Source organism: Mugil cephalus, chromosome 14, assembly GCF_022458985.1.
Source record: "Mugil cephalus isolate CIBA_MC_2020 chromosome 14, CIBA_Mcephalus_1.1, whole genome shotgun sequence".
NCBI lineage: Eukaryota > Metazoa > Chordata > Actinopteri > Mugiliformes > Mugilidae > Mugil > Mugil cephalus.
The window spans coordinates 25,538,388-25,565,174 of NC_061783.1; the positions used below are offsets into that span (position 1 = coordinate 25,538,388).

A 26,787-nucleotide genomic window follows, 5' to 3' on the forward strand; every position below is an offset into this window, starting at 1 on the left:
ATGGAGGTGGCCTATGTACTTCACAGTATTCATATCTAATCACCCTTACTCCTCTTCCTTCTTCTCCTCCTCCATCACTTTTTCAACTCAGAACTTAAAGATTGACCCCACAGACTAAACTACAAGAGGCCAAGACCATGGATTACTTTACGTTTCGAAAGCTTATCAAATTGAGTTCAGTATTAAAAGCTAGTTGTGACTGTTGGAGTTAAAGAGAAGAAACGCGCTGACATAATGTAACAGGTCTGTGATGTTTTTCAGTGAGAATGAATGAATGAATGAATATTTGGGGCGAGAGAAACAAAGAGTCAACGTGGTTAAATGGTTTTGTTTTGAGTATAATTCGTTCTTTCTGTAGCATCAGTCCCTGGAATCAAAGATGAACTGAGAGAGCAGCAACACCTGGAATGATTTCATTAACATTGTTAGAAATAGACCTTAAGTTACCCATGAGCGTAAGCATACTAATTTTCCCATATCTGTTAATGTGCAATATTCCTCCCAATTACATGTACATAGACTTATGTTTTTTATACCTGTCGTTTTGCGCTGTCTGCATCCTGGCCAACGCAGATGTGTGAGTATATACATATATTTATATATAGAAGCATATATTCCTCCCAACTGCACACACACACACAAACACACAGACATATCTAGATATATACATAGATAGATAGACTCTCTGCTCGTTATTTCGTTGCCATTCGTTAATGTCAGTGATGAAATAACGTCACATGTTCGTGTTTTACTGTTGTTCACCATAATGATAAAATCCATTGTTATTGCACTTAATCACGGCTTGGTCTTTATATGTTTGTGAATAAGAAGTTATTGAAGTCAGTATACATGATGTCATGTTGGGAAACAGCATGTAGCTAGTTGTTTAATGAAAAACTTGAATGGCCTTCTGAGAGTAGATGCTACAATCCTCTCCATTTCCTTTTTAGTAGGATATCATCATGAAACGGAGCCAGAAGGACATTATGACCCTTTTTTATTTTTTCTTTCTATTTTTCCTCCTCGCTGTACATAAAGAAAGAGTGATGTGATGAGTGTGATTTAGATAAAGATGTGTGACTGTACATTTAAGTCTCATGCTGTGACAAAGAACTCTGCACGTAGCTAAATGCTTAGATTAAAAGTGTCATTGTGCGGATTAAAGTTTTATTTTATGCCAAAAGAGAAATCTCATTTTACAAAAAAGACAAACATGGTTTCAAGGTTTATTGAGCGCATTTTATTTTATGTTTACTGAGACAGAGAATGTTTTTCTTATTGTATCAATACTTAATGTGTTTTGTTTTGGCTTTAAATGAACTAAACAAAACATTTTTAACGCTTGAATATTGCCCTGTTTTGTCCTTATATGTGCCCCCCTGAAAAAACACTGGCCCCACCTCAGCCCCCTGGTAATTTGTGAAGATGTGTGAATATATACATTTATTTATATATAGAAGCATACGCATTTCCATATTCTGTTACTTGAACACTGCCTTGATTGTTGTAATACAGCTTGTTTTATATATTTTTTGATATTCTTATATTTTATTCTTTAGTAGTTTAGTCATCTTATCTTATGAGCTACTGGCAGCGCTGCCTTCAATAGGACCAAGATTAGAATGTTTGAAAGGACCTGAGCTGCATAAGCATATAGTACATCAACCATTAGCTCCATGTTAATCTCTATTGTAAGCACCATTGTTCTGCATCATTTATTTCATTTTAAGAATCATTAGCTGCTAAAGAATCATTCTGTAAATGGAAATAGACTTACAGGTGTTGCCTCTATGGGAACGATGTACGGTTCGTGACGGACGTGTGTTCTCTCTAGTTGCGGTATGAGTTACAGTTTTCTAAGTGCTGTGTTATAAGGACAATGCTGTGCCTCATAACAGCACAAAAGATGCCCCAGGACATTTCTGCTGACAAATACCTGACATTCATCAATATGTGTTTTAATTTAGCTGCAGGTGTGGCCAAAATTTTCTTCCTCTATTTATGTACCCACTGAGGAAACTTGCAGGGTGACATTGTTTTAGACGTGCAGTTGGATTTTAAGCTTTATTTCAAGTGATATTTGCTATTTCTAGCTCTAACCATACATTAAGGTCAAGGTGAAGATGATGATGATTTTCTTTTCTGCAGCACATTCCTTCCTGTATGGTACCTTTACATTGCGAGGTGAGCAGTCTTTTCTTTCAAAGGAGCTGTCACAATATCAACACTCTGGGTTTTACATTAACTTGTCTTTGTCTGTGTTCAATGCAGTCAGAAAAGGAACGAGGTCAGACTGGAGAATATTAAAGGCACACTCTAGTTTATGGCTGGAAGGTGAAACACAAACATAAAATAAAACATAAAACTAAAATACATAAAAAACAGCAGCACATCTCCTGGCTCAGGCAGAGAGGTGGATCATTCCTGGAGCTTGTCTGTCGCTCAGAAACAGGTTTGTTAAGAAAAAGATTTCTGGATTTCTGTTTGGAGGTTGAACATTTTGAAGCATTATCTTCATTTTCCAGCCCCAGAGGATGCTAGGGTCGTTAAATACTTCACTTCATTAAGCAACGTGTCTTAAACAATAAGCACAAAAGTCTAAATAAACTCACTACATCATGTCTATGAATCTAAAGCTCACTCCCCGTCACTGACTGACTGGATCTACAGCACGATGCCCACACTCAGATGTTTAGTTTAACTGACTTCTCGTGCACCTTGTTTTTATACTTTAGATTTTTCTTTATTTTATTTTATTTTGTTTTATCAGATACACACCAACCAGCCACAATGGCAATAAATAAAGTCTGGTCTCTTCAATAATCTTTGCAGGTGACTCAGCGCAAACCAAACCTCCAGCTCCACATAGGAAAGCTGTGCATTGACATTAGATGAGCCACATTGCTTTGTAATATATTCCATACGGGATCATGTGTGAAGAATGGTGAAATGTATTACTGTAAACTAGTGAGCTGATATTTCATGTTTGAATTGAAGGGTCACATTTGGAGCCAGAGTCAATTTCTGTCTATGGCCTTGTTTAGATTTACATCACAGTATAAATTATATAATAACACTATATAACACAATCAGGGTTTGGTTTTTATTTTTGTTAGATAGTACATAGATACAATATAGTTATGTTCCACAGTTTATAAAACAGTTGTACAGTAAGGTACATCACTCATCCCTCATACCACAGTAGGGGTAGGCGATATGGCAAAAATATCATATCACGATTTTTTAAAAATAAAATCACGCTCTTAAATTGAAAAATGAAAAACAGACAATTTAGTCCAAAGAACCTTTCTTAATAGATTTTATTTTAAGTAGTAGCAGTTTTGCCTGCATGTGCAAACAATCAAGTTTAAGGTAAACAACATGAACATTCTAATAAAGTGCACTCTTGCAAAAGTAGTAACAGAGTTTTCTACCGTCTTGAACGGTACCATATCTTTTGCGAGATAAAAGGTAACTGCTTTTATCTTGCACGTCGAACCTGGTCTGTGCACAGAACATTTGCCTGCGTTTCAGCAGTTGAGGAAAATCCAAACCAATTCCATATAATCGAAGTGGATTTTTTTTTTTAGTGACCAACTCCGTTTGGCTTTCAGCCATGGCTCTCCATGCGGCTACCGCTACACGCATAAACAAGGAGGCGGGTAAGAAAGCGCGTCACTGCCCGTAATTGGCTATGATTGGTCAGTCAGGTTGACGACGTAATACGTCTGGTGCGTCGGTGCATCAGCATAGAACTGCAATTTATAGAATGTTGCCCTAGATCATCCCACGATCTCAGCAGTTTGACAGATCGTCTTCACGGTGTAATCGTTCACGATTTAATATCGTCATATCGCCCACCCCATACCACAGTGATATTTGTGTTTTGTAAGAAGAATGTTTTGTTTTTGTTTTTTTGGTTTAATGAACTGAAACCGTTTTTCATTTGTTTGATTTGTTCCCCACACAGTAAGTTTTAATACTCCAAATATAATACAGGAATTATTTTAAAATGCAAACATCACAGTAACAGTGATTATCCCTCTATTGATACCAATCAAAAAGAAAACATACATATAACATGAAATCAGAGAGAAGAAGACACTTTTAAATCAGTGCTAAATGAAAACATGACCTACAATCAGTGAGAAGGAAATGGGTTGTGGAGATTTAGTTACCAACACGAAAACCAACACAACACTAAAAATCACAGGTTTATACTGGATAAATAAATTTGGTTGAATTATTCATTGTCTTCATCAGCAATACACGTTAAACATAGTGTCAAGTTGCTGCGATTTAGTCCGATTTCAACGTCCAGGTGTTAGGACCAAACAGTTGCTGTGGCAAGTGTTACAACAACAAGGAAACTTGTTTTATTGATGTCTACAGAGGAGGCAGTTGTTGTTGTTGGAGAAGTTGTGGTTGTAGTTGGAGCAGTTGTTGTAGTTTGAGAAGTTATTGTAGTTGTAGAAGTCGTTGGTTTTGTTGGAGCAGTTATTGTTGTTATGGTTGGAGAAATTGTTGTTGTTGTAATTGGAGCAGTTGTAGTTGGTGTTGGAGAGGATGTGGTTCTTGTAGATGGATAAGTTGTTGTAGTTGGAGCGACTGTGGTTGTTGTAGTTGGAGCGGTTGTGGTTGTTGTAGCTGGAGACGCTGTTGTGGTTTGCGAAGTTGTTGTCTTTGTGAGAGAACTTGTTATTGTTGTTGGAGGAGTAGTTGTGGCTGTTGTAGTTGGTGAAGTCGTAGTTGTTGGAGAAGTTGTGGTTGTTGTAGCAGAGGTTGTGGGTGGAGAAGGCGTGGTTGTTGTTGGAGAAGTTGTAGTTGGAGAAGTTGTAGTTGTTGTTGCAGATGTTGTGGTTGTTGTTGGAGAAATCGTGGTTGTAGTTGTAGATGATGTGGTTGTAGTTGCAGAGGTTGTGGTTGTAGTTGGAGAAGTTGTAGTTGTGATTGGAGAGATTGTCGTTGGAGAAGTCGTAGTTGTTGTTAGAGAGGTTATGGTTGTCGTTGGAGAAGTTGTGGTTTTAGTTGGAGAAGTTGTAGTTGGACAAGTAGTGGATATAGTTGGAGAAGTTGTGGTTGTAGTTGGAGAAGTCGTGGTTGTAGTTGGAGAAGTTGTAGTTGGAGAAGTCGTGGTTGTAGTTGGAGAAGTTGTGGTTGTTGTTGGAGAAGTTGTGGTTGTAGTTGGAGAAGTTGGGGTTGTTGTCGCAGAGGTTGTAGTTGGAGAAGTTGTGGTTGTAGTTGAAGAAGTTGTAGTTGGAGAAGTCGTGGTTGTAGTTGGAGAAGTTGTAGTTGTTGTTGGAGAAGGTGTGGTTGTTGTTGGAGAAGTTGTAGTTGGAGACGTCGTGGTTGTAGTTGGAGAAGTTGTGGTTGTTGTTGGAGAAGTTGTAGTTGTTGTTGGAGAAGTTGTGGTTGTAGTTGGAGAAGTCGTAGTTGTTGTTGGAGAAGTTGTGGTTGTAGTTGGAGAAGTCGTAGTTGTTGTTGGAGAAGTTGTGGTTGTAGTTGGAGACATTGTAGTTGTTGTTGGAGAAGTTGTGGTTGTAGTGGGAGAAGTCGTAGTTGTTGTTGGAGAAGTTGTGGTTGTAGTTGGAGAAGTTGTAGTTGTTGTTGGAGAAGTTGTGGTTGTAGTTGGAGAAGTCGTAGTTGGAGAAGACGTGGTGGTAGTTGGAGAAGTTGGGGTTGTTGTCGCAGAGGTTGTAGTTGGAGAAGTTGTGGTTGTAGTTGGAGAAGTCGTAGTTGTTGATGGAGAAGTTATGGTTGTAGTTGGAGAAGTCGTAGTTGTTAGAGATGTTGTGGTTGTAGTTGGAGAAGTTGTAGTTGTTGTTGCAGAGGTTGTAGTTGGAGAAGTTGTGGTTGTTGTTGGAGAAGTTGTGGTTGTAGTTGGAGAAGTTGTAATTGTTTTTAGAGAAGTTGTGGTTGTAGTTGGAGAAGTCGTAGTTGTTGTTGGAGAAGTTGTGGTTGTAGTTGGAGAAGTCGTAGTTGTTGTTGGAGAAGTTGTAGTTGGAGAAGACGTGGTGGTAGTTGGAGAAGTTGTGGTTGTTGTTGCAGAGGTTGTAGTTGGAGAAGTTGTGGTTGTTGTTGGAGAAGTTGTGGTTGTTGTTGGAGAAGTTGTGGTTGTAGTTGGAGAAGTCGTAGTTGTTGGAGATGTTGTGGTTGTAGTTGGAGAAGTTGTAGTTGTTGTTGCAGAGGTTGTAGTTGGAGAAGTTGTGGTTGTTGTTGGAGAAGTTGTGGTTGTAGTTGGAGAAGTTGTAGTTGTTTTTAGAGAAGTTGTGGTTGTAGTTGGAGAAGTCGTAGTTGTTGTTGGAGAAGTTATGGTTGTAGTTGGAGAAGTCGTAGTTGTTGGAGATGTTGTGGTTGTAGTTGGAGAAGTTGTAGTTGTTGTTGCAGAGGTTGTAGTTGGAGAAGTTGTGGTTGTTGTTGGAGAAGTTGTGGTTGTAGTTGGAGAAGTTGTAATTGTTTTTAGAGAAGTTGTGGTTGTAGTTGGAGAAGTCGTAGTTGATGTTGGAGAAGTTGTAGTTGGAGAAGACGTGGTAGTAGTTGGAGAAGTTGTGGTTGTTGTTGCAGAGGTTGTAGTTGGAGAAGTTGTGGTTGTTGTTGGAGAAGTTGTGGTTGTAGGTGGAGAAGTTGTAGTTGTTGTTGGAGAAGTTGTGGTTGTTGTTGGAGAAGTTGTGGTTGTTGTTGGAGAAGACGTAGTTGTTGGAGATGTTGTGGTTGTAGTTGGAGAAGTTGTAGTTGTTGTTGCAGAGGTTGTAGTTGGAGAAGTTGTGGTTGTTGTTGGAGAAGTTGTGGTTGTAGTTGGAGAAGTTGGGATTGTTGTCGCAGAGGTTGTAGTTGGAGAAGTTGTTGTTGTTGTTGGAGAAGTTGTAGTTGGAGAAGTCGTGGTTGTAGTTGGAAAAGTTGTGGTTGTTATTGGAGATGTTGTGGTTGTTGTTGTAGAGGTTGTAGTTGGAGAAGTTGTAGTTGTTGTTGGAGAAGTTGTGGTTGTAGTTGGAGAAGTTGTAGTTGTTGTTGGAGAAGTTGTGGTTGTAGTTGGAGAAGTCGTAGTTGTTGGAAATGTTGTGGTGGTAGTTGGAGAAGTTGTAGTTTTTCTTGAAGAGGTTGTAGCTGGAGAAGTTGTGGTTGTTTTTGCAGAAGTTGTAGTTGTTGTTGCAGAGGTTGTAGTTGGAGAAGTTGTGGTTGTTGTTGGAGAAGTTGTGGTTGTTGTTGAAGAGGTTGTAGTTGTTATTGGAGAAGTTGTGGTTATAGTTGGAAAAATCGTAGTTGTAGTTGAAGAAGTCGTGGTTGTAGTTGGAGAAGTTGTAGTTGTTGTTGGAGAAGTTGTGGTTGTAGTTGGAGAAGTCGTAGTTGTTGTTGGAGAAGTTGTAGTTGGAGAAGACGTGGTGGTAGTTGGAGAAGTTGTGGTTGTTGTTGCAGAGGTTGTAGTTGGAGAAGTTGTGGTTGTAGTTGGAGAAGTCGTAGTTGTTGTTGGAGAAGTTATGGTTGTAGTTGGAGAAGTCGTAGTTGTTGGAGATGTTGTGGTTGTAGTTGGAGAAGTTGTAGTTGTTGTTGCAGAGGTTGTAGTTGGAGAAGTTGTGGTTGTTGTTGGAGAAGTTGTGGTTGTAGTTGGAGAAGTTGTAGTTGATGTTGGAGAAGTTGTAGTTGTTAGTTTGGGGAAGTTGTGGTTGTAGTTGGAGAAGTTGGGTGTTGTTGTTTTTTTAATTTTTATTTAAAATTTTTTTTTTTTTGTTGGAGGTTGTAGTTGGAGAAGTTGTGGGTTTTTGGAGAAGGGTTGTAGTTGGAGAAGTTGTGGGTTTTTTTGGAGAAGTTGTGTTTGTTGTTGGAGAAGTGTGGGTTTTTGTTGGAGAAGTTTAGTTGGAAATTGGTGGGTTTTTGGAGAAGTTGTGGTTGTTGTTGAGAGGTTTTTGGAGAAGTGTTTGGAGAATGTGGTTTAGTTGGAAGTTGTGGTTGTAGTTGGAGAGGTTGTGGTTGTAGTTGGAGAAGTTGTAGTTGGAGACATCGTGGTTGTAGTTGGAGAAGTTGTGGTTGTAGTTGGAGAAGGTGTAGTTGTTGTTGGGATGATGGGGGTTGGTGAGGTAGTTGGAGAAGTTGGGTTGTTGTTGGGAGGTGTAGTTGTTGTTGGAGAAGTTTGGTTGTGTTGGAGAAGTTGTTTTTTGTTGTGTTGTTTTGGAGAAGGGTTGTTGGGGGTTGTAGTTGGAGAAGTTGTGGGTTGTTGGAGAAGTTGTGGTTGTAGTTGGGAAGTCGTAGTTGTGTTGGAGAAGTTGTAGTTGTTGTTGGAGAAGTTGTGGTTGTGTTGGAGAAGTTGTATGTTTTAGAGAAGTTGTGGTTGTGTTGGAGAAGTTGTGGTGAGGTGGAGAGTTGTAGTTGGGTTGAAATTGTGGTTGTAGTTTGGGGAAGTTGTGTTGTTGTTGGAAAAAAGTTGTGGTTGTAGTTGGAGAATTTTTAAATTTTTTAGAGAAGTTGTTGTTTGTAGTTGGAGAGTGTAGTTGATGTTGAGAAGTTGTAGTTAAGCTTTATTGAGAAGTTGTGGTTGTGTTGAGAGTGTAGTTGGGAAGTTGTTGGGGTTTTGAGAGAATTGTGGTGTAGTTGGAGAAGTTGTGGTTGTTGTTGGAGAAGTTATTGTTGTAGTTGGAGAAGTTGTAGTTGTTGTTGGAGAAGTTGTGGTTGTAGTTGTTGTTGGAGAAGTTGAAGTTGGAGAAGACGTGGTTGTTGTTGCAGAGGTTGTGGTTGTAGTTGGAGAAGTTGTGGTTGTAGTGAAGGTTGTTTGGAGAATGTGGTTTGTAGTTGGAGGTTGTGGTTGTGTTGCAGATGTTGTGTTGAGAATGTGGTTGTTGGGTGTGGTTGTTGTTGGAGAAGTTGTGGTTGTTGTTGAAGTGGTTGTAGTTGGAGAAGTTGTAGTTGTTTTGGAAGTTGGGTGTAGTTGGAGAAGTCGTGTGTTGGGAAATTGAGAGTTGTAGGGTTGTAGTTGGAGAAGTTGTAGTTGTTGTTGGAGAAGTTGTGGTTGTAGTTGGAAAGTGTGTTGTTGAGAAGTTTGTTGAGAGGTTGGTTGGAGAAGTTGTGGTTGTTGTGCAGAGTTGTAGTTGGAGAAGTTGTGGTTGTTGTTGGGAGGTAGTTGGTGGAAAGTTGGTGTTGTTGAGAAGTTGTGGTTGAGTTGGAGAATTGTTGTTGTTGGAGAATTGTGGTTGTAGTTGGAGAAGTTGTTGGTTTTTTGGAGAAGTTGGTTGTAGTGGGAAGTCGTAGTTGTTTGTTGGAGAAGTTTTTAGTTGTGTGGTTCAGAGTTGTAGTTGGAGAAGTTGTGGTTGTAGTGAGATTGTGTTGGGAAATTGTTGGATGTGTGGTTGTAGTTGGAGATGGTTTTAGGTTGATTGTTGTTGTTGGAGAAGTTGTGGTTGTAGTTGGAGAAGTTTTTGGAGTTGGGTTTTTGGAGAAGTTGTGGTTGTAGTTGGAGAAGTCGTAGTTGTTGTTGGAGAAAAGTTGTAGTTGGAGAAGACGTTGGTGGAGTTGGAGAAGTTGGTGGTTGTTGTGCAGAGGTTGTAGTTGGAGAAGTTGTGGTTGTAGTTGGAGAAGTGTGTTTTGTTGGAGACGTTGTTGTGTTGTGTTTGAGAAGTTGTAGTTGTAAGTTGTAGTAGTTGTTGGGAGATGGTTGTGTTGGAGAAGTTGTGGTTGTTGTTGAGAAGTAGTGTGTGTTGGGAGTTATGGTTGTTTGGAAGTTGTAGTTAGTTGGGAAGTCGTAGTTGAGTGGAGAAGTTGTAGTTGTAGTTTGGGAGAAGTTGTGGTGTTGGGTTGTAGTGTGTTGAGAAGTTGTGGTTGTAGTTGGAAAGTGTAGGTTAGTGTTGAGAAGTTGTGAGTTGTAGTTGGTGAGAAGTTGTGTTTGTTGAGAGTAGTAGTTGGGAAGTTTTGGTTGTAGTTGGAAGTTGTGTTGTAGTTGGAGAAGTTGGGGTTGTTGTCAGGAGAGTTGTGGTTGTAGTTGGAGAAGTTGGTTGTGTGGTTGTAGTTGGAGAAGTTGTTGTTGTGGTGGAGAAGTGTAGTTAGGGGTTGTTGGAGAAGTTGGGTTGTTGTTGGAGAAGTTGTGGTTTTTGTGGGAGAGGAGAGTTGTAGGTGTTGGGAAGTTGTGGTTGTAGTTGGAGAAGTTTTAGTTGTTGTTTGAGAAGTGTGTAGTTGGAGAAGTTGTGGTTGTTGTTGAGAATTGGGTGTAGTTGGAGAAGTTGGATTGTTGTCGCAGAGGTTGTAGTTGGAGAAGTTGTTTTTAGGTTGGGTTGTGTTTGTTGTAAGTTGTAAGTTAGGTTGAGGAAGTCGTGGGTTTTAGTTGGAAAAGTTTGTTGGTTGTTGGAGAGTTGTGTTTTGTGAAAAGGTTGTAGTTGAGAAGTTGGTTGTTGTAGAAGGTTGTAGTTGGATGTGTGTAGTGTTGTGTTGAGAAGTTGTGGTTGTTTTGGAGAGTTGTTGTTGTTGGTTGAGAGGTTGTAGTTGAAGTTGTGGTTGTTGTTGGAGAAGTGGGTTGTAGTTTTTTAGAGGTTTGGTTAAATTGGAAATCGTTGTTGTTGAGAAGTTGTGGTTGTTTGGAGAAGTTGTATTGGTATGGTTTTAGAATTGTGGTTGTAGTTGGAGTAGTTGTAGTTGGAGAGTTGAGAGTTTTGTTGAGATTGGTTGTGTTTGGATGGTTGGGAATTTGTATTGAGAGGTTTGTGTGGAGAAGTTTGTGGTTGTTGTTGGAGAAGTGTGGTTGTTTTGGAGAAGTTGGTTGTTGTTGGAGAAGTTGTGTTGTTTGTTGAGAAGTTGTGGTTGTAGTTGGAGAAGTCGTAGTTGTTGTTGAGAGAATTGTGGTTGTTGGGAGAAGTTGTAGTTGTTGTTGCAGAGTGTAGTTGGGATGTTGAGGTTGTAGTTGGAGAAGTTTTGGTGTAGTTGGAGAAGTTGGGTTTGTTGGCAGAGGTTGTAGTTGGAGAAGTTGTTGGAGTTGTTGGTTGCAGAGTTGTAGTTGGAGAAGTTGTGTTGTGTTGGAGAAGTTGTGGTTGTATGTTGGAGAAGTGTGTTGTTGTTTGGAGAATTGTGTAGTTGGAGAAGTTGTAGGTTGTTGTTGGGGAAGTTGTGGTGTGTTGGAGAAGTCGTTTGTGTTGGAGAATTTGTGGTTGGGAAGTTTGTGGGGTTGTAGTTTGGAGGTTGTAGTTGGAAGTTGTGGTGTTTTTGTGAGTTGTGTAGTTGGAGAAGTTGTGGTTGGGGTTGCAGAAGTTTAGGTTTAGAAGTTGGGAGAAGTTGTGGGTTGTAGTTGTGGTGAAGTGTAGTTTTTGTTTGGAAAGTTGTGTTGTTGTTAGAATGATTGTAGTTGAGCGTTGTAAGTTGGGAAGTTGGTGGTTGTGTTGTTGGAGAAGTCGTGGTTGTTGGAGAAGTTTGTGTTGGTAGTTGGAGAAGTCGTAGTTGTTGTTGAGTGAATTGGTTGTATTGGGAGAAGTCGGTTGTTGTTGTTGGAGAGTTGTAGTTGGAGAAGTCGTGTTGTTAGTTGCAGAAGTTTGTGGTTGTTGTTGGAGAAGTTGTAGTTGAGAGTTGTAAGGTTGTAGTTGGGGAAGTTGTGGTTGTAGTTGTAGGTTGGGTAGTTGTGTTGTAGAGAGTTGTGTTTTGAGAAGGTTTGTTTGGAGTTGTTGGTGGGAAGTTGTAGTTGTTGTTGGAGAAGTGTAGTGGGGGTTGTGGAGTTGGTTGATTGTCAGGGAAAGTTGTGGTTGTATTGGAGATGTGTGTTGTGAGTTTGTAGTGGAAAAGTTGATGTTGTGGAGAAGTTGGTTTTGTTGTTGTTGTTGGAGAATTGTGGTTGTGTTGTTGGGTTTAGGAGAAGTTGTGGTGTGAGATGAGATGTGTAGTTGTAGGAGTTGTGGTTGTGTTGGAGATGTTGGAGAAGTTGTGTTGTGTGGAGAGTTTTGTTTGTGTTGGGAGAAATTGTGGTTGTAGTTGGAGATGTTTTTAGAAGTTTTGGGTTTTAGTTGGAGAAGTCGTGTTGTAGTGGAGGTGTTGTGGGTTGTTTGTTGGAGAAGTTGTGTTGTTGGAGAAGTTGTGGTTGTAGTTGGGGAAGTTGTTGTTGGAGAAGTAGTTGGTATGTGTTGGAGAAGTGTTGTTGTTGAGAAGTTGTGGTTGTAGTGGAGAAGTTGTGGTTGTTGTTGGGGAGGTTGTAGTTGTTGGAGAAGTTGTGGTTGTAGTTGGAAAGGGGTGTTGGTGTTGGAGAGTGTGGTAGTTGTTAGAAGACGTGTGGTGTTGGAGAAGTTTGTGTGGAGTGTGTTTAGTTGGAGAAGTTGGGGTTGTTGTTGGAGAAGTTGTGGTTGTAGTTGGAGAAGTGGTGGTTGTAGTTGGTGTAGTTCTAGTTGGAGAAGTCGTGGTAGTAGTTGGAGAATGTAGTGAATTTGTTGTTGTTGGGTGTGGGTAGTTGAATAGTTGTTGGAGAAGTTTGGTTGTAGTTGGAGAAGTCGTAAGTTGTTGGAGATTGTGTTGGTTGTAGTTGGAGAAGTTGTAGTTGTTGTTGGAGAGGTTGTGGTTGTAGATGGGAGAAGTCGTTGTTTGTTGGAGAAGTTGGGGTTTTAGTTGGAGAGTTAGTTGTTGTTGGAGAAAGTTGTGGTTGTAGTTGGAGAAGTGTAGTTGTTGTTGGAGAAGTTTGTAGTTGGAGAAATGGTTGTAGTTGGAGAAGTTTGTGGTTGTAGTTGGAGAAGGGTTTTGGTTGTTGTGAGAGGTTGTTAGTTGAGAAATTGTGTTGTTGGAGAAGTTGTGGTTGTAGTTGGAGAGTTTGTGGTTGTTTTGGAGAAGTTGGGGGTTGTAGTTGGAGAAGTGTAGTTGTATGTTGGAGAAGATGTGTAGTTGGAAAAAGTGTGTTGAGGTGTGTGGAAGTTGTTGTTGTGCGTGTTGTAGTTGGAGAATGTTTGTTGGTTGAGATGGTTGTTGAGAGTTGTAGTTGGAGATTTGGGTGTGTTGGAGTTGTTGGAGTGGTGAGTGTAGTTGTTGTTGGAAGTGGTTGTTTTTGGAGAATTTTAAGGGTTTTGTTGTTGTTGGGGAAGTGTAGTTGTTGTTGGGAAAGTTTGGTTGTAGTTGGGAGAAGTTGTTGTTGTGTGTTGAGAGTTGTGTTGAGAATTGTGTTGTTGTTGGAGAATTGTGGTTGTGTTGAGAAGTTGTATTGTGTTGAGAGTGTAGTTGAGAAGTTGTGTTGTGTTGAAAGTTATTGGAGAATTGGGTTGTTTCGAAGGTTGTATTGGAGAGTTTGTTTTGAGTTGTTGTATTGGAGAATTGAGTTTTGTTGGAAGGTTGTGGGTTTGTTGGAGAAGTGTAGTTGAGAGTTGTGTGTGTTGGAGAATGTGTTGTTTTGGAGAAGGGGTGTGTTGGAGGTTGTGTTTTGTGAAGTAGTGGAAATTGTGGTTTTTTGAGAGTTGTGGTTGTGTTGAGAGGTTGTAGTTGGAAGTTGTTTGGAAAGTTGGGTTGTGTTGGAGAAGTTGTGGTTGTGTTGAAAGTGGTATTAGGAAGTCGTTTTTTGAGAGTGTAGTTGAGAAGTTGAGTTGTGTGAGAATGTTTGTGTTGAGAAGTCGTAGTTGTTGTTGGAGAAGTTTAGTGGAGACGGTGGTGTGGAGAAGTGGTGTTTGGAGGTGGTTGAGAAGTTGTGGTGTTGTGGAGTTTGTGGAGAGTTGTGTTTGAGAGTGTGTTGTGTGGAGAAGTTTGTTTAGTTGAGAATGTGTTGTTTTGAAGTTAGTTGTGTTGGGAGTGTGTTTTTGGAGAGTTGTTGTTGTTGAGAAGTTGTGGTGTGTTGGAGGTTGTAGTTGAGAAGTTGTGGTTGTGTTGAGAGGTTGTGTTTTGAGAAGTTGTGGTTTGTTGGAGAGTTGTGGTTGTAGGAGGTTGTAGTTTGTAGAATTGTGGTGTAGTTGGAGAAGTGTAGTGGAGAAGTTGTAGTGGAGAAGCGTGTGTATTGAGATTGTGGTTGTTGTTGCAAGTTGTAGTTGGAGAATTGTGGTTGTGAATGTGGTTGTGTGAGAAGTTGGTTGTTGTTGGAAGTTGTGTTGTATTGAGAAGTTTTGTTGGAAATGTGGTTGTAGTTGGAAAGTTGTGTTGTGTTGAGAGGTTGTATTTTGGAGAAGTTGTGGTTGTTTTGCAGAGGTTTAGTGGAAAGTTTGGTTTGTTGGGAAGTGGTTGTTGTGAGAGTTGGTTGTGTTGGAGAATGTAGTTGTTGAGATTGTGTTGTATTGGAGAATTTTGTGTTGAGAGTTGTTTTGGAGAAGTGTGTGTTGTTGGAAAGTTGTGGTTGTAGTTGGAGAAGTCGTAGTTGAGTTGTTGGAAAGGGTTGTTTGGGGAAGTTTGGTTTGTGAGAGTTGTAGTTGAGAGGTTGTGGTTTTAGTTGAGAAGTTTATTGTTGAGAGGTTTGTAGTTGGAGAATGTGTTGTGTTGGAGGTGTGTTGTGTTGAAAGTTGTTGTGTTGGAGAAGTTGTAATGTTTGAAAGTTTGTTGTGTTAAGGTTGAGTGGAGAAGTTTGTTGAGAAGGTGTGTGTTGGAGAGTTGTGTTGTGCAGATTTGATTAGATGTGTTGTGTGGAGAGTTGTGGTTGTAGTGGAGAAGTTGTTGTTGTGAAGTGTGGTGAGTTGAGAATGATTGTGTGAGAGTTTGTGGAGTTGTGAGTGAGTTTTGTGTTGGAGAAGTTGTAGTGGAAGTGGTGGTATTGGAGAGTTGGTGGTTGAGAGGTTGTAGTTGGAGAGTTTGGTTGTTGTAGAAGTTGTGGTTGTGTTGGAGAGTTGGTTGGTTGAGATTTGAGTTAGAAGTTTGTGTGTTGGGAAGTGGGTTGTTGTTGGAGAAGTGTGTTGTGTGGAGATTGTGTGTGAGAAGTTGTGTTTTTTTAGAGAGTTGGTGTAGTTGAGAGTGGTGTGGTGAAATTGTGTTGTGTTGAGAAGTGTGTGTTGAGTTAAGTTGGAGTGTTGTTGGAGAGTTGTGTTGTGTTGGGAATTTGGTTGTTGGAGAGTTGTGTTGGGAAGGTGGTGGTTGGAGAAGTGTGAGATTGTTTGAGAGTGTGTTGGAGAGTTGTATGGAAGTGTGGTGTAGTTGAGAGTTGTGTGTTTGAGATTGTGTGTCAGTTATAGAAGTTGTTAGTTGGAGAGTGTGTTGTGTGGAGATTGTGTTGTTTTGGAGAGTGTGTTGTGTTGGGAGTGTTGTGTTGGAAAGTAGTGTTGGAGAGGGGTAGTGAGAAGTGTTGGTCAGGGTTGTAGTTGAAAGTTTGGTGGGGAAATGGTTGTGTTGAGAGTGTAGTGGAGAAGTCGTGGGTGTTGGAGAAGTTGTGGGAAGTGGGAGTTTGGGTTTTGAGAGTTGTAGTTGGAGAGGTGTGGGTTTTGGAGTTGTTTTGAGAGTTGTAGTTGTTGTTGGAGAAGTGTGGTGTAGTTGAGAATGTTGTTGGAGATTGTGTTGAGAAGACGTTGTGGAGAAGTTGGGGTTGCGAAGAGTTGGTTGGGAATTGTGTTGTAGGGAGAGTCGTATTTTGTTGGAATTTGTAGTTGGAGAAGTCGCAGTTGTTGGAGATGTTGTGGTTGTAGTTGGAGAAGTTGTAGTTGTTGTTGCAGAGGGTGTAGTTGGAGAAGTTGTGGTTTTGTTGGAGAAGTTGTGGTGTATTGGAGAATGTATGTTTTTGAGAAGTTGTGTTGTAGTTGGAAGTTAGTTGTGTTGAGAAGTTGTAGTTGGAGAAGCTGATATTTGAAAGTTGGGTGTTGGCGAGTTGTAGTTGGAAGTGTGGTGTGTTGGAGAAGTGTGGTTGTAGTGGAGAATGTGGTGTTGGAGAGTTGTGGTTGTTGTTGGAGAAGTTGGTTTTAGAAGAGTGTTGTTTGGATGTTGTGGTTGTATGGAGAAGTTGTAGTTGTTGTTGCGAGGTTGTATTGGAGAAGTGTGGTTGTTGTTGGAGAAGTTGTGTTGTAGTTGAGAAGTGGTTGTGTGCAGAGGTGTAGGAGAAGTTGTGTTGTTGGAGAGTTGTAGTGGGAAGTCGTGGTTGTATTGAAGTTGTGGTTGTTTTGAGATGTTGTGTTGTTGGTAGAGGTGTAGTGGAGAAGTTGTGTGTTGTGGAATTGTGGTGAGTTGGAAATGTAGTTAAATGTGGAGAAGTTGGTTTGAGTGTTGAAAGTTGTGGTTTTTGAGAGTAGTGAGAGTTGTGGATTGAGAGTTGAGTTGGAGAAGTGTGGTTGTAGTGGAGAGTAGGGAGAGTTGTGGAGGAGAAGTCGTAGTTGTTGTGGAAAGTCGTTGGAGAAGAGTGTGGCGGGTTATGGAATGATTTTGGGTTGGAAGTTAAATTGTGGTTGAGTTGGATGTAGTTGTTTTGGGATGTGGTTGTATTGCAAAGTTGTGTTGTTGTTGCGAGGTTGAGTTGAGAATGGGGTTGTGGGAAGTTGTGTTTGTTGAGAGGTTGTAGTTTTGGAAGTTGTGGTGGTTGTTGGGAAAGTGTTGTTGTGAGGGTTGTGTTGGAGAAGTTGGTTAGTGAGACGAGTTGTAGTTGAAAGTTGTGTTGTTGTGAGAAGTTGTGGTTGATGAGAAGTGTAATTGAGAAGTTGTGGTTGTGTTGGAGAAGTTTGGGTTGTTTGGAGAAGTTGTGTTGTGTAGAAGTTTTGGTTGGTTGGAGAGTTGTAGTTGTTAGAAGTTGTGTGTTTTGGAAGAAGTTGTGGTTGTATGGAAGTTGTTGTTGTTGGAGAGGTGGTTAGTTGAGAATGAGTTTGGAAAGTTGTAGTTGGAGAAGGTGGGTTGGGAGAATCGTGGTTGTGTTGCAGAGTGTAGTTGGAGAAGTTTGGTTTTGGAATGTGTGTGTTGAGAGGTTGAGTTGGAAAGTTGTGTTGGAGTTTGGTTTTAGTGGAGATGTGTTTGTTGGAGAAGTTGTGGTTGTAGTTATTGTAGTTGTTGTTGGAGAGGTTGTATGAAATTAGTTGTTTAGGAGGAGTGGAGAAGGGGTGTGTTGGAGAAGTTGTGGTTGTGTGGAGTTGAGTTGTTTGGGGGTGGTTGTAGTTGGAGAGGTTGTGTTGAAATGTGGGGTTGAGAGTGTGTTTGTTGTGGAGAAGTGTGTTGTAGTTGGGAAGTCGTAGTTGTGTTGGAGAGTTTTGGAGAAGATGGTGAGTTGAGAAGTTGGTTTATTGCAGAGGTGTATGGAGAGTTGTGTTGTTGTTGAGAGTGTGGTTGTAGTGGAAGTTTGGTTGTTTTGAGAAGTTGTAGTTGGAGAATGGGTGTTGTTGGGAAGTTGTGGTGTTGGGAAGTCGTAGTTGTTGTTGGGAATGTATTGGAAGGTTGTATTGGAAGTTGTGGTTTGTTGGAGAAGTTGGGTTGTTGTGCAGAGGTTGTAATTTGTTTTGGAGAAGTGTGGTGTGGTGGGAAGTTGTGTTGGAGAAGTTGGTGTTGGAGAAGTTGTGGTTTTGTTGGAAAGTGTGTTGGAGAGTTGTGGTGTGTTGAGAAGTGTAGTTTGTGCAGAGGTTGTAGTTGAGAGTGTGGTTGTTGTTGGAGATTTTGGTTGTGTGGAGAAGTTTGGTTGTAGTTGGAGAAGTCGTGTTGTTGGAAGTTGTGTTGTATTGGAGAGTTGTGTTGTTGTTGAGAGGTTATTGGAGAAGTTGTGGTTGTTGTGAGAAGTTGTTTGTTGGAGGGGGTTGGTAGTTATTTAGAAGTTGTGGTTGTGAAGGATGTGGTTGTTGTGAGAAGTTGTGGTTGTGTTGGAGAAGTTAGTTGTTTTAGAATTTGTGTTGGGTAGGTTGAGAAGTGAGTTGTGTTGGATGGTTTAGGGAGAATTGTAGTTGTTGTTGGAGAAGTTTGTTTATTGGAGAGTTGTATGTGTTGGAGAAGTTGTGGTTGTAGTTGAAAGTCGATTGTTTGGAAAGTTGTAGTTGAGAAGGGTGAGTGGAGAAGTGTGTTGTTGTTGCAGAGGTTGAGTGGAGAAGTTGTGTGTTGTTGAGAAGTTTTGGTTGTGGAGAAGTTGTGTTGTGTTTAAAAGTTGTGTTTTGTTGAGAAGTGTGTTGTATTGGGAAATTGGTTGATTTGAGAAGTGTGTTGTTGTTGGGAAGGGGTGTATGGGGTGTTTTTGAGAGTTGTTTGAGAGTTGTGGTTGTGTTGGAGAGTTTGTTGTAGTTGGAGAGTTGTATTGGAGAAGTGTTTGTAGTTGAGAAGTGTTTGTTGTTGGAGAATGTGTTGGAGAAATCGGTTGTGTTGGAGAATTGTGTGTATTGAGAGGTTTTTTGGGTTGGGTGTGTAGAGGTTTGTTGGAGAGTTTGGGTTTTGTTGGAGAAGTTGTGTTGTGTTGGAGAATTGGTGTTTTGAAGAGGTTGTAGTTGGAGAATGTTGTTGTGGAAAGTTGTTGTGTTGGAGAAGAGTTTTTTTGGGGTTGTGTTGAGAAGGTTTGTTTTGTTTGAGAATGTGTGTGTTGAGAAGGAAGTTGTGTTGTGTTGGAGTTGTGTTGAGAGGTTTGTTGGAGAATGTGTTGTAGTTGAAAGCGTGTTGTAGTTGGAAAAAGTTGGTGGTTGAAGTTGTTTTGAGTTGTTTTGAGAAGTGTGGTTGTAGTTGAGGTTGTGTTTGTTGGAGAAGTTGTAGTTGGAGATCGTGGTGGAAATTGGGAGTTGGGGTTGTTGGAGGGTTGGTGTTTGTTGGAGAAGTTGGTTGTAGTTGGAGAAGCGTGTTGTTGGAGATTTGGTTGTAGTTGGAGAAGTGTATTGTTGTGGTGGTTGAGTTGGAGAGTTGTGTTGTTGTTGAGAGGTTGTAGTTGGAGAAGTTGTGGTTGTTGTTGAGAAGTTGTGTTGTAGTTGGAGAAGTTGATTGTTTGGAGTTTGTTGTAGTTGGAGAAGTGTGTTGTGTTGAGAAGTTGGGTTGTTTTGGAGATGTGGTAGGAGAAGTTGTTGTTGTTGAGAGGTTGTAGTTGAGATTGTTGTGTTGGGAAGTTGTGGTTGTTTGGAGAAGTGAGTTGTTGTTGAGAGTGTAGTTGGAGAAGTGGTGGTTGGAGAAGTTGTTGTGTTAGAGGTTGTAGTTGGAAAGTGTGTTGGAGAATGTGGTTAGTGGAGAAGTTGTGGTTGTTTGGAAGGTTGTGGTTGAGTTGAGAAGTTGTAGTTGAGAATCGTGTTGTGTTGAGAAGTTGGGTTGTAGTGAGAGTTAGTTGTGTTGGAGAAGTGTTTGTTGTGGAAGGTTGGTGGAAATTTGTGGGGTAGTTAATTGTTGTCAAGGGATGAAATTGTGTTGTTTTGAGAGGTTGTAGTGGAGAAGGTGTTGTTGGAGATGTGTTGGGAGTTTGTTTGGAAAGTTGTAGTTTGTTGAGAGTTGTAGTGAGAGGTTGTTGTTTTGAGAAGTTGTGGTTGTTGGAGAAATTAGTTGGTTGGGGTGAAGTTGTTTGTTGGAGATTTTGTGTTGTAGTTGAGAAGTGTTGTTGTTGAGAAGTTGTGGTTGAGTTTTGGAAGTTGTGTTGTGTTGGAGAAGTTGTGTTGTTGTGGGAGTTGTGGTTGTGTTTGGAGAATTGTAGTTGTTTTGAGAAGTTTGTGGGGTAGTAGTTGGAAAGTTGTTAATGTTTTAGAGAGTTGTGTGTGTTGGAGAGTGGTTGTGTTGAGAAGTTGTAGTTGGGAAGGTGTGTTTTGGAAAGTTTGTTGTAGTTGAGAGTTTTGTTTTGGGAATTGTGGTTGTAGTGGAGAAAGTTGGAATGGTTGTAGTTGGAGAAGTTTTAGGTGTTTGGAGAATTTGTGGTTGAAGTTTGGGAGTTGGTTGTGTTGGAGAAGTTGTGGTTGTAGTGAGAAGTGTAGTTGTTGTTGGAGATTGTAGTTGGAGAAGACGTGGTGGTAGTTGGAGAAGTTGTGGTTTTTGTTGAGAGTTGTAGTTGGAGAGTGGTTTGTTGAGAGTTGTGTGTTTGGAGAGTGTGTGGGTTGCAGAGTTGTATTGAGAAGTTTGGTTTTGTTGGGGAAGTGGGTTGTGTTGGAGAGGTGTGTGTTGGAAAGTTGTTTAGTTGAGATGAGTTGTTTTGAGTGTGTTGTAGTTGAGAATTGTAGTTGTTGGAGAGTGTGTTTTGTGGAGAGGTTGTGTTAGTGGTTTGTAGAGTTTGTGGAGAATTGTGGTTGTGTGAGAAGTTTTGTTGAGAAGTTTTGAAGCTGGTGGTAAAATTTGGAGAAAGTGGTGTTGTGAAGTTGTATTGAAAGTTGTGGTGGAGATGTGGTGTATTGGGAATTGTGTTGTTGGAGAAGTTGTGTTATTGAAAATGAAGTGGAGAGTGTGGTTGTTGGAGAAGTTGTGTTGTTGTTGCGAGGTGTGTTGGTTGGTTGGTTGGAATTGGGTTTTTGGATATTGGATGTAGTTGTGTTAGAAGTGTGTGTTGTTGAGATTGTAGTTGGAGAAGTGTGGTTGTAGTGGAAAGTCGTAGTTGTTGTTGGAGAAGTTGTAGTGGAGATTGTGTGTTGGATTGTGGTTTTTGGAGATTGGTTTGTTGCAGAGTTGAGTTGAAAGGTGGGTTGTTTGTTGAGAGTGTGTTGTTGGAGAAGTTGTGTGTTGTTGAAATTGTGGTGTAGTGGAGAAGTGTAGTGTTTTTGGAAGTTGTGTAGGAGAAGCGTGTGTGTGGAAAGTTTTTTGGTGAAGGTTGAGTTGAGAGTTGTGTTGTAGTTGGAGAAGTTTAGTTTTAGTGGAGAAAGTTTGGTTTTTAGTTGAGAAGTGTGTTGGAGATGTTTGTGGTGTAGTTGGAGAAGTTGTGGTTGGCAGGGTTGTAGTTGAAGTGTGGTTTTGTTGAGAATTGTAGTAGTTGGAGGGATTGTTTTGAGAAGTTGGTTTGTTGGAGAATGTGTTGAGTTGGAGAAGTTGTGTTGGGAAAGGTGTGGAGAAGTTTGTGTTGAGAGTTGTAGTTGAGAAGTTGTGTTGTGTGGAGATTGTGTGTAGTGGAGATGTAGTTGTTTTGGAGAGATTTGTTGGTTTGTTGAAAGTTGTGGTTGTTGTGGTAGAGAGTTTGTTGGGATGTTGTGTTGAAGTTGGGAGTTGGAGTTGTTGTTGAGAGTTGTATTGGAATTTGTTGTGTTGGAGAATTTTGTTGAGTTGGGTTGGGGAGAGTGGCGAGGTTAGTGAGAGTTGTGTTGTTGTGGGGTTGTTGGGAAGTTGGTTGTTTGAAAGTTTTTGTTTGGAGAATTTGTTGTTTTAGAGGTTGTAGTTGAGAAGTGTGTGTGTTGGAGATTGTGATGAGAAGCGTAGTGTTGGAAATGTGTTGGTGGAGAAGTTGGTTTTGAAAGTGTAGGGAGAGTTGGTTGTTGAAGGTTGTGTGAGAGTTGTGGAAGTTGGAGAAGTTGAGTTGTTTGGAAATGTGTTGTATTGGAGAAGTTGGTTGGGAAGTTGGTGTTGGAAAGTGTGTTGTTGTTGAAGTGTAGTTGGAAAGTTGGTTGTGTGCAGGGTTGGGGGGGGGGGGGGGGGGGGTAGTTGAAAGTCTGTTATTGGAGAGTGTTTTGTTAGTTGGAAATTGTGTTGTGTTGGAGATGTGTTTGTTGGAGAGTTGTGTGTTTTGAAAGTGTGTTGTGTTGAGGGTTGTTGAAGTTTGGTGTGTTGAGAAGTGTGTTTTGAGAGTTTGTATTGAGAATTGTGTTTTGCAGAGTTTATTGAGAGTGTGGTTGTTGGAAAGTTGTAGTTGGAGAGTGGGTTGTAGTGGAGAAGTCTAGTTGTGGAAAGTTGTTGTTGTTAGTGGTTGGGTTGTGTTGGAGATGTTGTGGTTGTAGTTGGAGAAGTTGTAGTTGTTGTTGCAGAGGTTGTAGTTGGAGAAGTTGTGGTTGTTGTTGGAGAAGTTGTGGTTGTAGTTGGAGAAGTCGTAGTTGATGTTGGAGAAGTTGTAGTTGGAGAAGCATTGGTAGTAGTTGGAGAAGTTGTGGTTGTTGTTGCAGAGGTTGTAGTTGGAGAAGTTGTGGTTGTTGTCGGAGAAGTTGTGGTTGTAGGTGGAGAAGTTTTAGTTGTTGTTGGAGAAGTTGTTGTTGTAGTTGGAGAAGTTGTAGTTGTTGTTGGAGAAGTTGTGGTTGTAGTTGGAGAAGTCGTAGTTGTTGTTGGAGAAGTTGTAGTTGGAGAAGACGTGGTGGTAGTTGGAGAAGTTGTGATTGGAGACATCGTGGTTGTAGTTGGAGAAGTTGTGGTTGTAGTTGGAGACGTTGTGGTTGTGGTTGCAGATGTTGTAGTTGGAGAAGTTGTGGTTGTTGTTGGAGAAGTTGTGGTTGTAGTTGGAGAAGTTGTAGTTGTTTTTAGAGAAGTTGTGGTTGTAGTTGGAGAAGTCGTAGTTGTAGGTGGAGAAGTTGTAGTTGTTGTTGGAGAAGTTGTGGTTGTAGTTGGAGAAGTCGTAGTTGTTGTTGGAGAAGTTGTAGTTGGAGAAGACGTGGTGGTAGTGGGAGAAGTCGTGGTTGTTGTTGCAGAGGTTGTAGTTGGAGAAGTTGTGGTTGTTGTTGGAGAAGTTGTGGTTGTTGTTGCAGAGGTTGTAGTTGGAGAAGTTGTGGTTGGAGACGTCGTGGTTGTAGTTGGAGAAGTTGTGGTTGTTGTTGGAGAAGTTGTGGTTGTAGTTGAAGAAGTTGTAGTTGGAGAAGTCGTGGTTGTAGTTGGAGAAGTTGTAGTTGTTGTTGGAGAAGTCGTGGTTGTTGTTGCAGAGGTTGTAGTTGGAGAAGTTGAGGTTGTAGTTGGAGAGGTTGTAGTTGTTGTTGGATAACTTGTGGTTGTAGTTGGAGAAGTCGTAGTTGTTGTTGGAGAAATTATGGTTGTTGTTGGAGAAGACGTAGTTGTTGGAGATGTTGTGGTTGTAGTTGGAGAAGTTGTAGTTGTTGTTGCAGAGGTTGTAGTTGGAGAAGTTGTGGTTGTTGTTGGAGAAGTTGTAGTTGTTGTTGGAGAAGTTGTGGTTGTTGTTGGAGAAGTTGTAGTTGGAGACGTCGTGGTTGTAGTTGGAGAAGTTGTGGTTGTAGTTGGAGAGGTTGTCGTTGTTGTTGGAGAAGTCGTGGTTGTTGTTGCAGAGGTTGTAGTTGGAGAAGTTGTGGTTGTAGTTGGAGAGGTTGTAGTTGTTGTTGGAGAAGTTGTGGTTGTAGTTGGAGAAGTCGTAGTTGTTGTTGGAGAAGTTATGGTTGTAGTTGGAGAAGTCGTAGTTGTTGGAGATGTTGTGGTTGTAGTTGGAGAAGTTGTAGTTGTTGTTGCAGAGGTTGTAGTTGGAGAAGTTGTGGTTGTTGTTGCAGAGGTTGTAGTTGGAGAAGTTGTGGTTGTTGTTGGAGAAGTTGTGGTTGTAGGTGGAGAAGTTGTAGTTGTTGTTGGAGAAGTTGTAGTTGGAGAAGACGTGGTGGTAGTTGGAGAAGTTGTGGTTGTTGTTGCAGAGGTTGTAGTTGGAGAAGTTGTGGTTGTTGTTGGAGAAGTTGTGGTTGTAGTTGGAGACGTTGTGGTTGTGGTTGCAGATGTTGTAGTTGTAGAAGTTGTGGTTGTTGTTGGAGAAGGTGTGGTTGTTGTTGGAGAAGTCGTAGTTGTTGTTGGAGAAGTTATGGTTGTAGTTGGAGAAGTCGTAGTTGTTGGAGATGTTGTGGTTGTAGTTGGAGAAGTTGTAGTTGTTGTTGGAGAAGTTGTGGTTGTAGTGGGAGAAGTCGTAGTTGTTGTTGGAGAAGTTGTGGTTGTAGTTGGAGAAGTCGTAGTTGTTGTTGGAGAAATTGTGGTTGTAGTGGGAGAAGTCGTAGTTGTTGTTGGAGAAGTTGTAGTTGGAGAAGTCGTGGTTGTAGTTGCAGAAGTTGTGGTTGTAGTTGGAGAAGTTGGGGTTGTTGTCGCAGAGGTTGTAGTTGGAGAAGTTGTGGTTGTTGTTGGAGAAGTTGTGGTTGTAGGTGGAGAAGTTGTAGTTGTTGTTGGAGAAGTTGTGGTTGTTGTTGGAGAAGTTGTGGTTATTGTTGGAGAAGACGTAGTTGTTGGAGATGTTGTGGTTGTAGTTGGAGAAGTTGTAGTTGTTGTTGCAGAGGTTGTAGTTGGAGAAGTTGTGGTTGTTGTTGGAGAAGTTGTGGTTGTAGTTGGAGAAGTTGGGATTGTTGTCGCAGAGGTTGTAGTTGGAGAAGTTGTTGTTGTTGTTGGAGAAGTTGTAGTTGGAGAAGTCGTGGTGGTGTGGAGAGTTGTGGTTGTGTTGAGAGGTTGTAGTTGGAGAATTGTGGTTGGAGAAGTGTGTTGTGTTGGAGAAGTTGTGGTTGTAGTTGGAGAGGTTGTGGTTGTAGTTGGAGAAGTTGAGTTGGGATGTGGTTGTGTGGAGAAGTTGTGGTTGTAGTTGGAGAGGTTGTGTTGTTGTTGGAGAAGTGTGTTGTTGTTGCAGAGGTTGTAGTTGGAGAAGTTGTGGTTGTAGTTGGAGAAGTCGTAGTTGTTGTTGGAGAAGTTGTGGTTGTAGTTAGAGAAGTTGTAGTTGGAGAAGTCGTGGTTGTAGTTGGAGAAGTTCTAGTTGTTGTTGGAGAAGGTGTGGTTGTTGTTGGAGAAGTTGTAGTTGGAGAAGTCGTGGTTGTAGTTGGAGAAGTTGTAGTTGTTGTTGGAGAAGGTGTGTGGTTGTTGGAGAAGTTGTAGTTGGGAGTCGTGGTTGTAGTGGAGAAGTTGTGTTGTAGTTGGAGAGTTTGTAGTTGTTGTTGGAGAAGTGGGTTGTTGTTGCGAGGTTTGTTGGAGAAGTTGTGGTTGTAGTTGGAGAGGTTGTAGTTGTTGTAGGAGAATGGGTAGTAGTTGGAGAAGTCGTAGTTGGAGAAGTTGTGGTTGTAGTTGGAGAAGTTCTAGTTGTTGTTGGAGATGTTGTGGTTGTAGTTGGAGAAGTTGTAGTTGTTGTTGCAGAGGTTGTAGTTGGAGAAGTTGTAGTTGTTGTTGGAGAAGTTGTGGTTGTAGTTGGAGAAGTCGTAGTTGTTGTTGGAGAAGTTGTGGTTGTAGTTGGAGAAGTCGTAGTTGTTGTTGGAGAAGTTGTGGTTGTAGTTGGAGACGTTGTAGTTGTTGTTGGAGAAGTTGTGGTTGTTGTTGGAGAAGTTGTAGTTGGAGAAGTCGTGGTTGTAGTTGGAGAAGTTCTAGTTGTTGTTGGAGATGTTGTGGTTGTAGTTGGAGAAGTTGTGGTTGTTGTGCAGAGGTTGTAGTGAGAAGTTGTTGTTGTTGGAGAAGTTTGGTTGTGTTGGAGAAGTGTAGTTGTTGTTGGAGAAGTTGTGGTTGTAGTGGAGAAGTCGTAGTTGTTGTTGGAGAAGTTGGGTTGTAGTTGGAGAGTGTGTAGTTGTTGTTGGAGAAGTGTGGTTGAGTGGGAGAAGTGTAGTTTGTTGGAGAGTTGTGGTTGTAGTTGGAGAAGTCGTAGTTGTTGTTGGAGAGTTGTGGTTGTAGTTGGAGAAGTGTGTTGTTGTTGGAAGAGTTGTAGTTGGAGAGTGGTGTGTTGGAGAGTTGGTTGTTGTTGCAGAGGTTGTAGTTGGAGAATTGTGGTTGGAGACATGGTTGTAGTTGGAAGTTGTGGTTTAGTGAGAGTTGTGGTTGTAGTTGGAGAAGTTGTAGTGGAGAATCGTGGTTGTGTTGGAGAATTGTGGTTGTAGTTGGAGAGGTTGTGTTGTTGTTGGAGAAGTGTGTTTGTTGGAGAGGTTGTAGTTGGAGAAGTGTGGTTGTAGTTGGAGAAGTGTGTTGTTGTTGGAGAAGTTTGGTTGTGTGAGAGTGTAGTTGTGGAGAGTTGTGGTTGTAGTTGAGAAGTTGTGTTGTTGTTGAGAGTTGTAGTTGGAGAAGTTTGTGGTTGTTGTTGGAGAAGTGTGTTGTAGTTGGAGAAGTTGTAATTGTTTTTAGAGAAGTTGTGGTTGTAGTTGAGAGTGTGTGATGTTGGAGAAGTTGTAGTTGGAGACGTGGTGTGTGGAGATTTGTTGTGTTGGAGAGAGTTGAGTTGGAGAAGTCTGGTTGTTGTTGCAGAGGTTGTAGTTGGAGAAGTTGTGGTTGGAGAAGTTGTGGTTGTAGTTGCAGAAGTTGTGGTTGTTGTTGGAGAAGTGTGTTGTGTTGGAGAAGTTAGGTTGTAGTTGGAGAAGTCGTTGTTGTTGGAGATGTTGTGGTTGTAGTTGGAGAAGTTGTAGTTGTTGTTGCAGAGGTTGTAGTTGGAGTAGTTGTGGTTGTAGTTGGAGAAGTTGGGGTTGTTGTCGCAGAGGTTGTAGTTGGAGAAGTTGTGGTTGTTGTTGGAGAAGTTATGGTTGTAGTTGGAGAAGTCGTAGTTGATGTTGGAGAAGTTGTAGTTGGAGAAGACGTGGTGGTAGTTGGAGAAGTTGTGGTGTGTTGCAGAGGTTGTAGTTGGAGAAGTTGTGGTTGTTGTTGGAGAAGTGTGGTTGTAGTTGGAGAACGTTGTGTTGTGAGAGGTTGTAGTTGGAGAAGTTGTGGTTGTTGTTGGAGAAGTTTGTTGTAGTGGAGAGTTGTGTTGTTGGAGAAGTTTGTTGTAGTTGAGAAGTGTAGTTGTTGTTGAGAAGTTGTAGTTGGAGAAGACATGGTGGTAGTTGGAGAAGTTGTGGTTGTTGTTGCAGAGGTTGTAGTTGGAGAAGTTGTGGTTGGAGACATCGTGGTTGTAGTTGGAGAAGTTGTGGTTGTGTTGGAAGTGTTGTTGGTTGTAGTTGGAGAATCGTGGTTGTGTTGGAGAAGTTGTGGTTGTAGTTGGAGAGTTGTAGTTGTTGTTGGAGAAGTGTGGTTGTTGTGAGAGTTGTGTTGGAGAAGTTGTGGTTGTAGTTGGAGAAGTCGTAGTTTGTTGGAGAAGTTTGGTTGTAGTTTGAGAAGTCGTAGTTGTTGGAGATGTTGTGGTTGTAGTTGAGAAGTTGTGTTGTTGTTGTGAGGTTGTAGTTGGAGAAGTTGTGGTTGTTTGAGAAGTTGTGGTTGTAGTTGGAGAAGTTGTTG

General features: G+C 41.1%; 2 protein-coding genes across 2 annotated transcripts; both read right to left on the reverse strand.

The window, feature by feature from the left end:
- Positions 1-5,344: 5,344 nt before the first annotated feature.
- LOC125020514 (integumentary mucin C.1-like) lies at positions 5,345-7,004 on the reverse strand (the record flags this gene model as incomplete). The annotated part of the gene is made up of 4 exons (XM_047605894.1): positions 5,345-5,585; positions 5,790-6,296; positions 6,348-6,800; positions 6,922-7,004. Coding segments are annotated over 4 exons (1,284 nt in total), but the record flags the coding sequence as incomplete, so codon positions are not given.
- Positions 7,005-7,021: 17 nt separating this feature from the next.
- LOC125020364 (integumentary mucin C.1-like) lies at positions 7,022-24,063 on the reverse strand (the record flags this gene model as incomplete). Its single annotated transcript, XM_047605687.1, has 4 exons — positions 7,022-7,575; positions 9,457-9,547; positions 21,787-21,882; positions 24,007-24,063. Coding segments are annotated over 4 exons (798 nt in total), but the record flags the coding sequence as incomplete, so codon positions are not given.
- Positions 24,064-26,787: the final 2,724 nt, after the last annotated feature.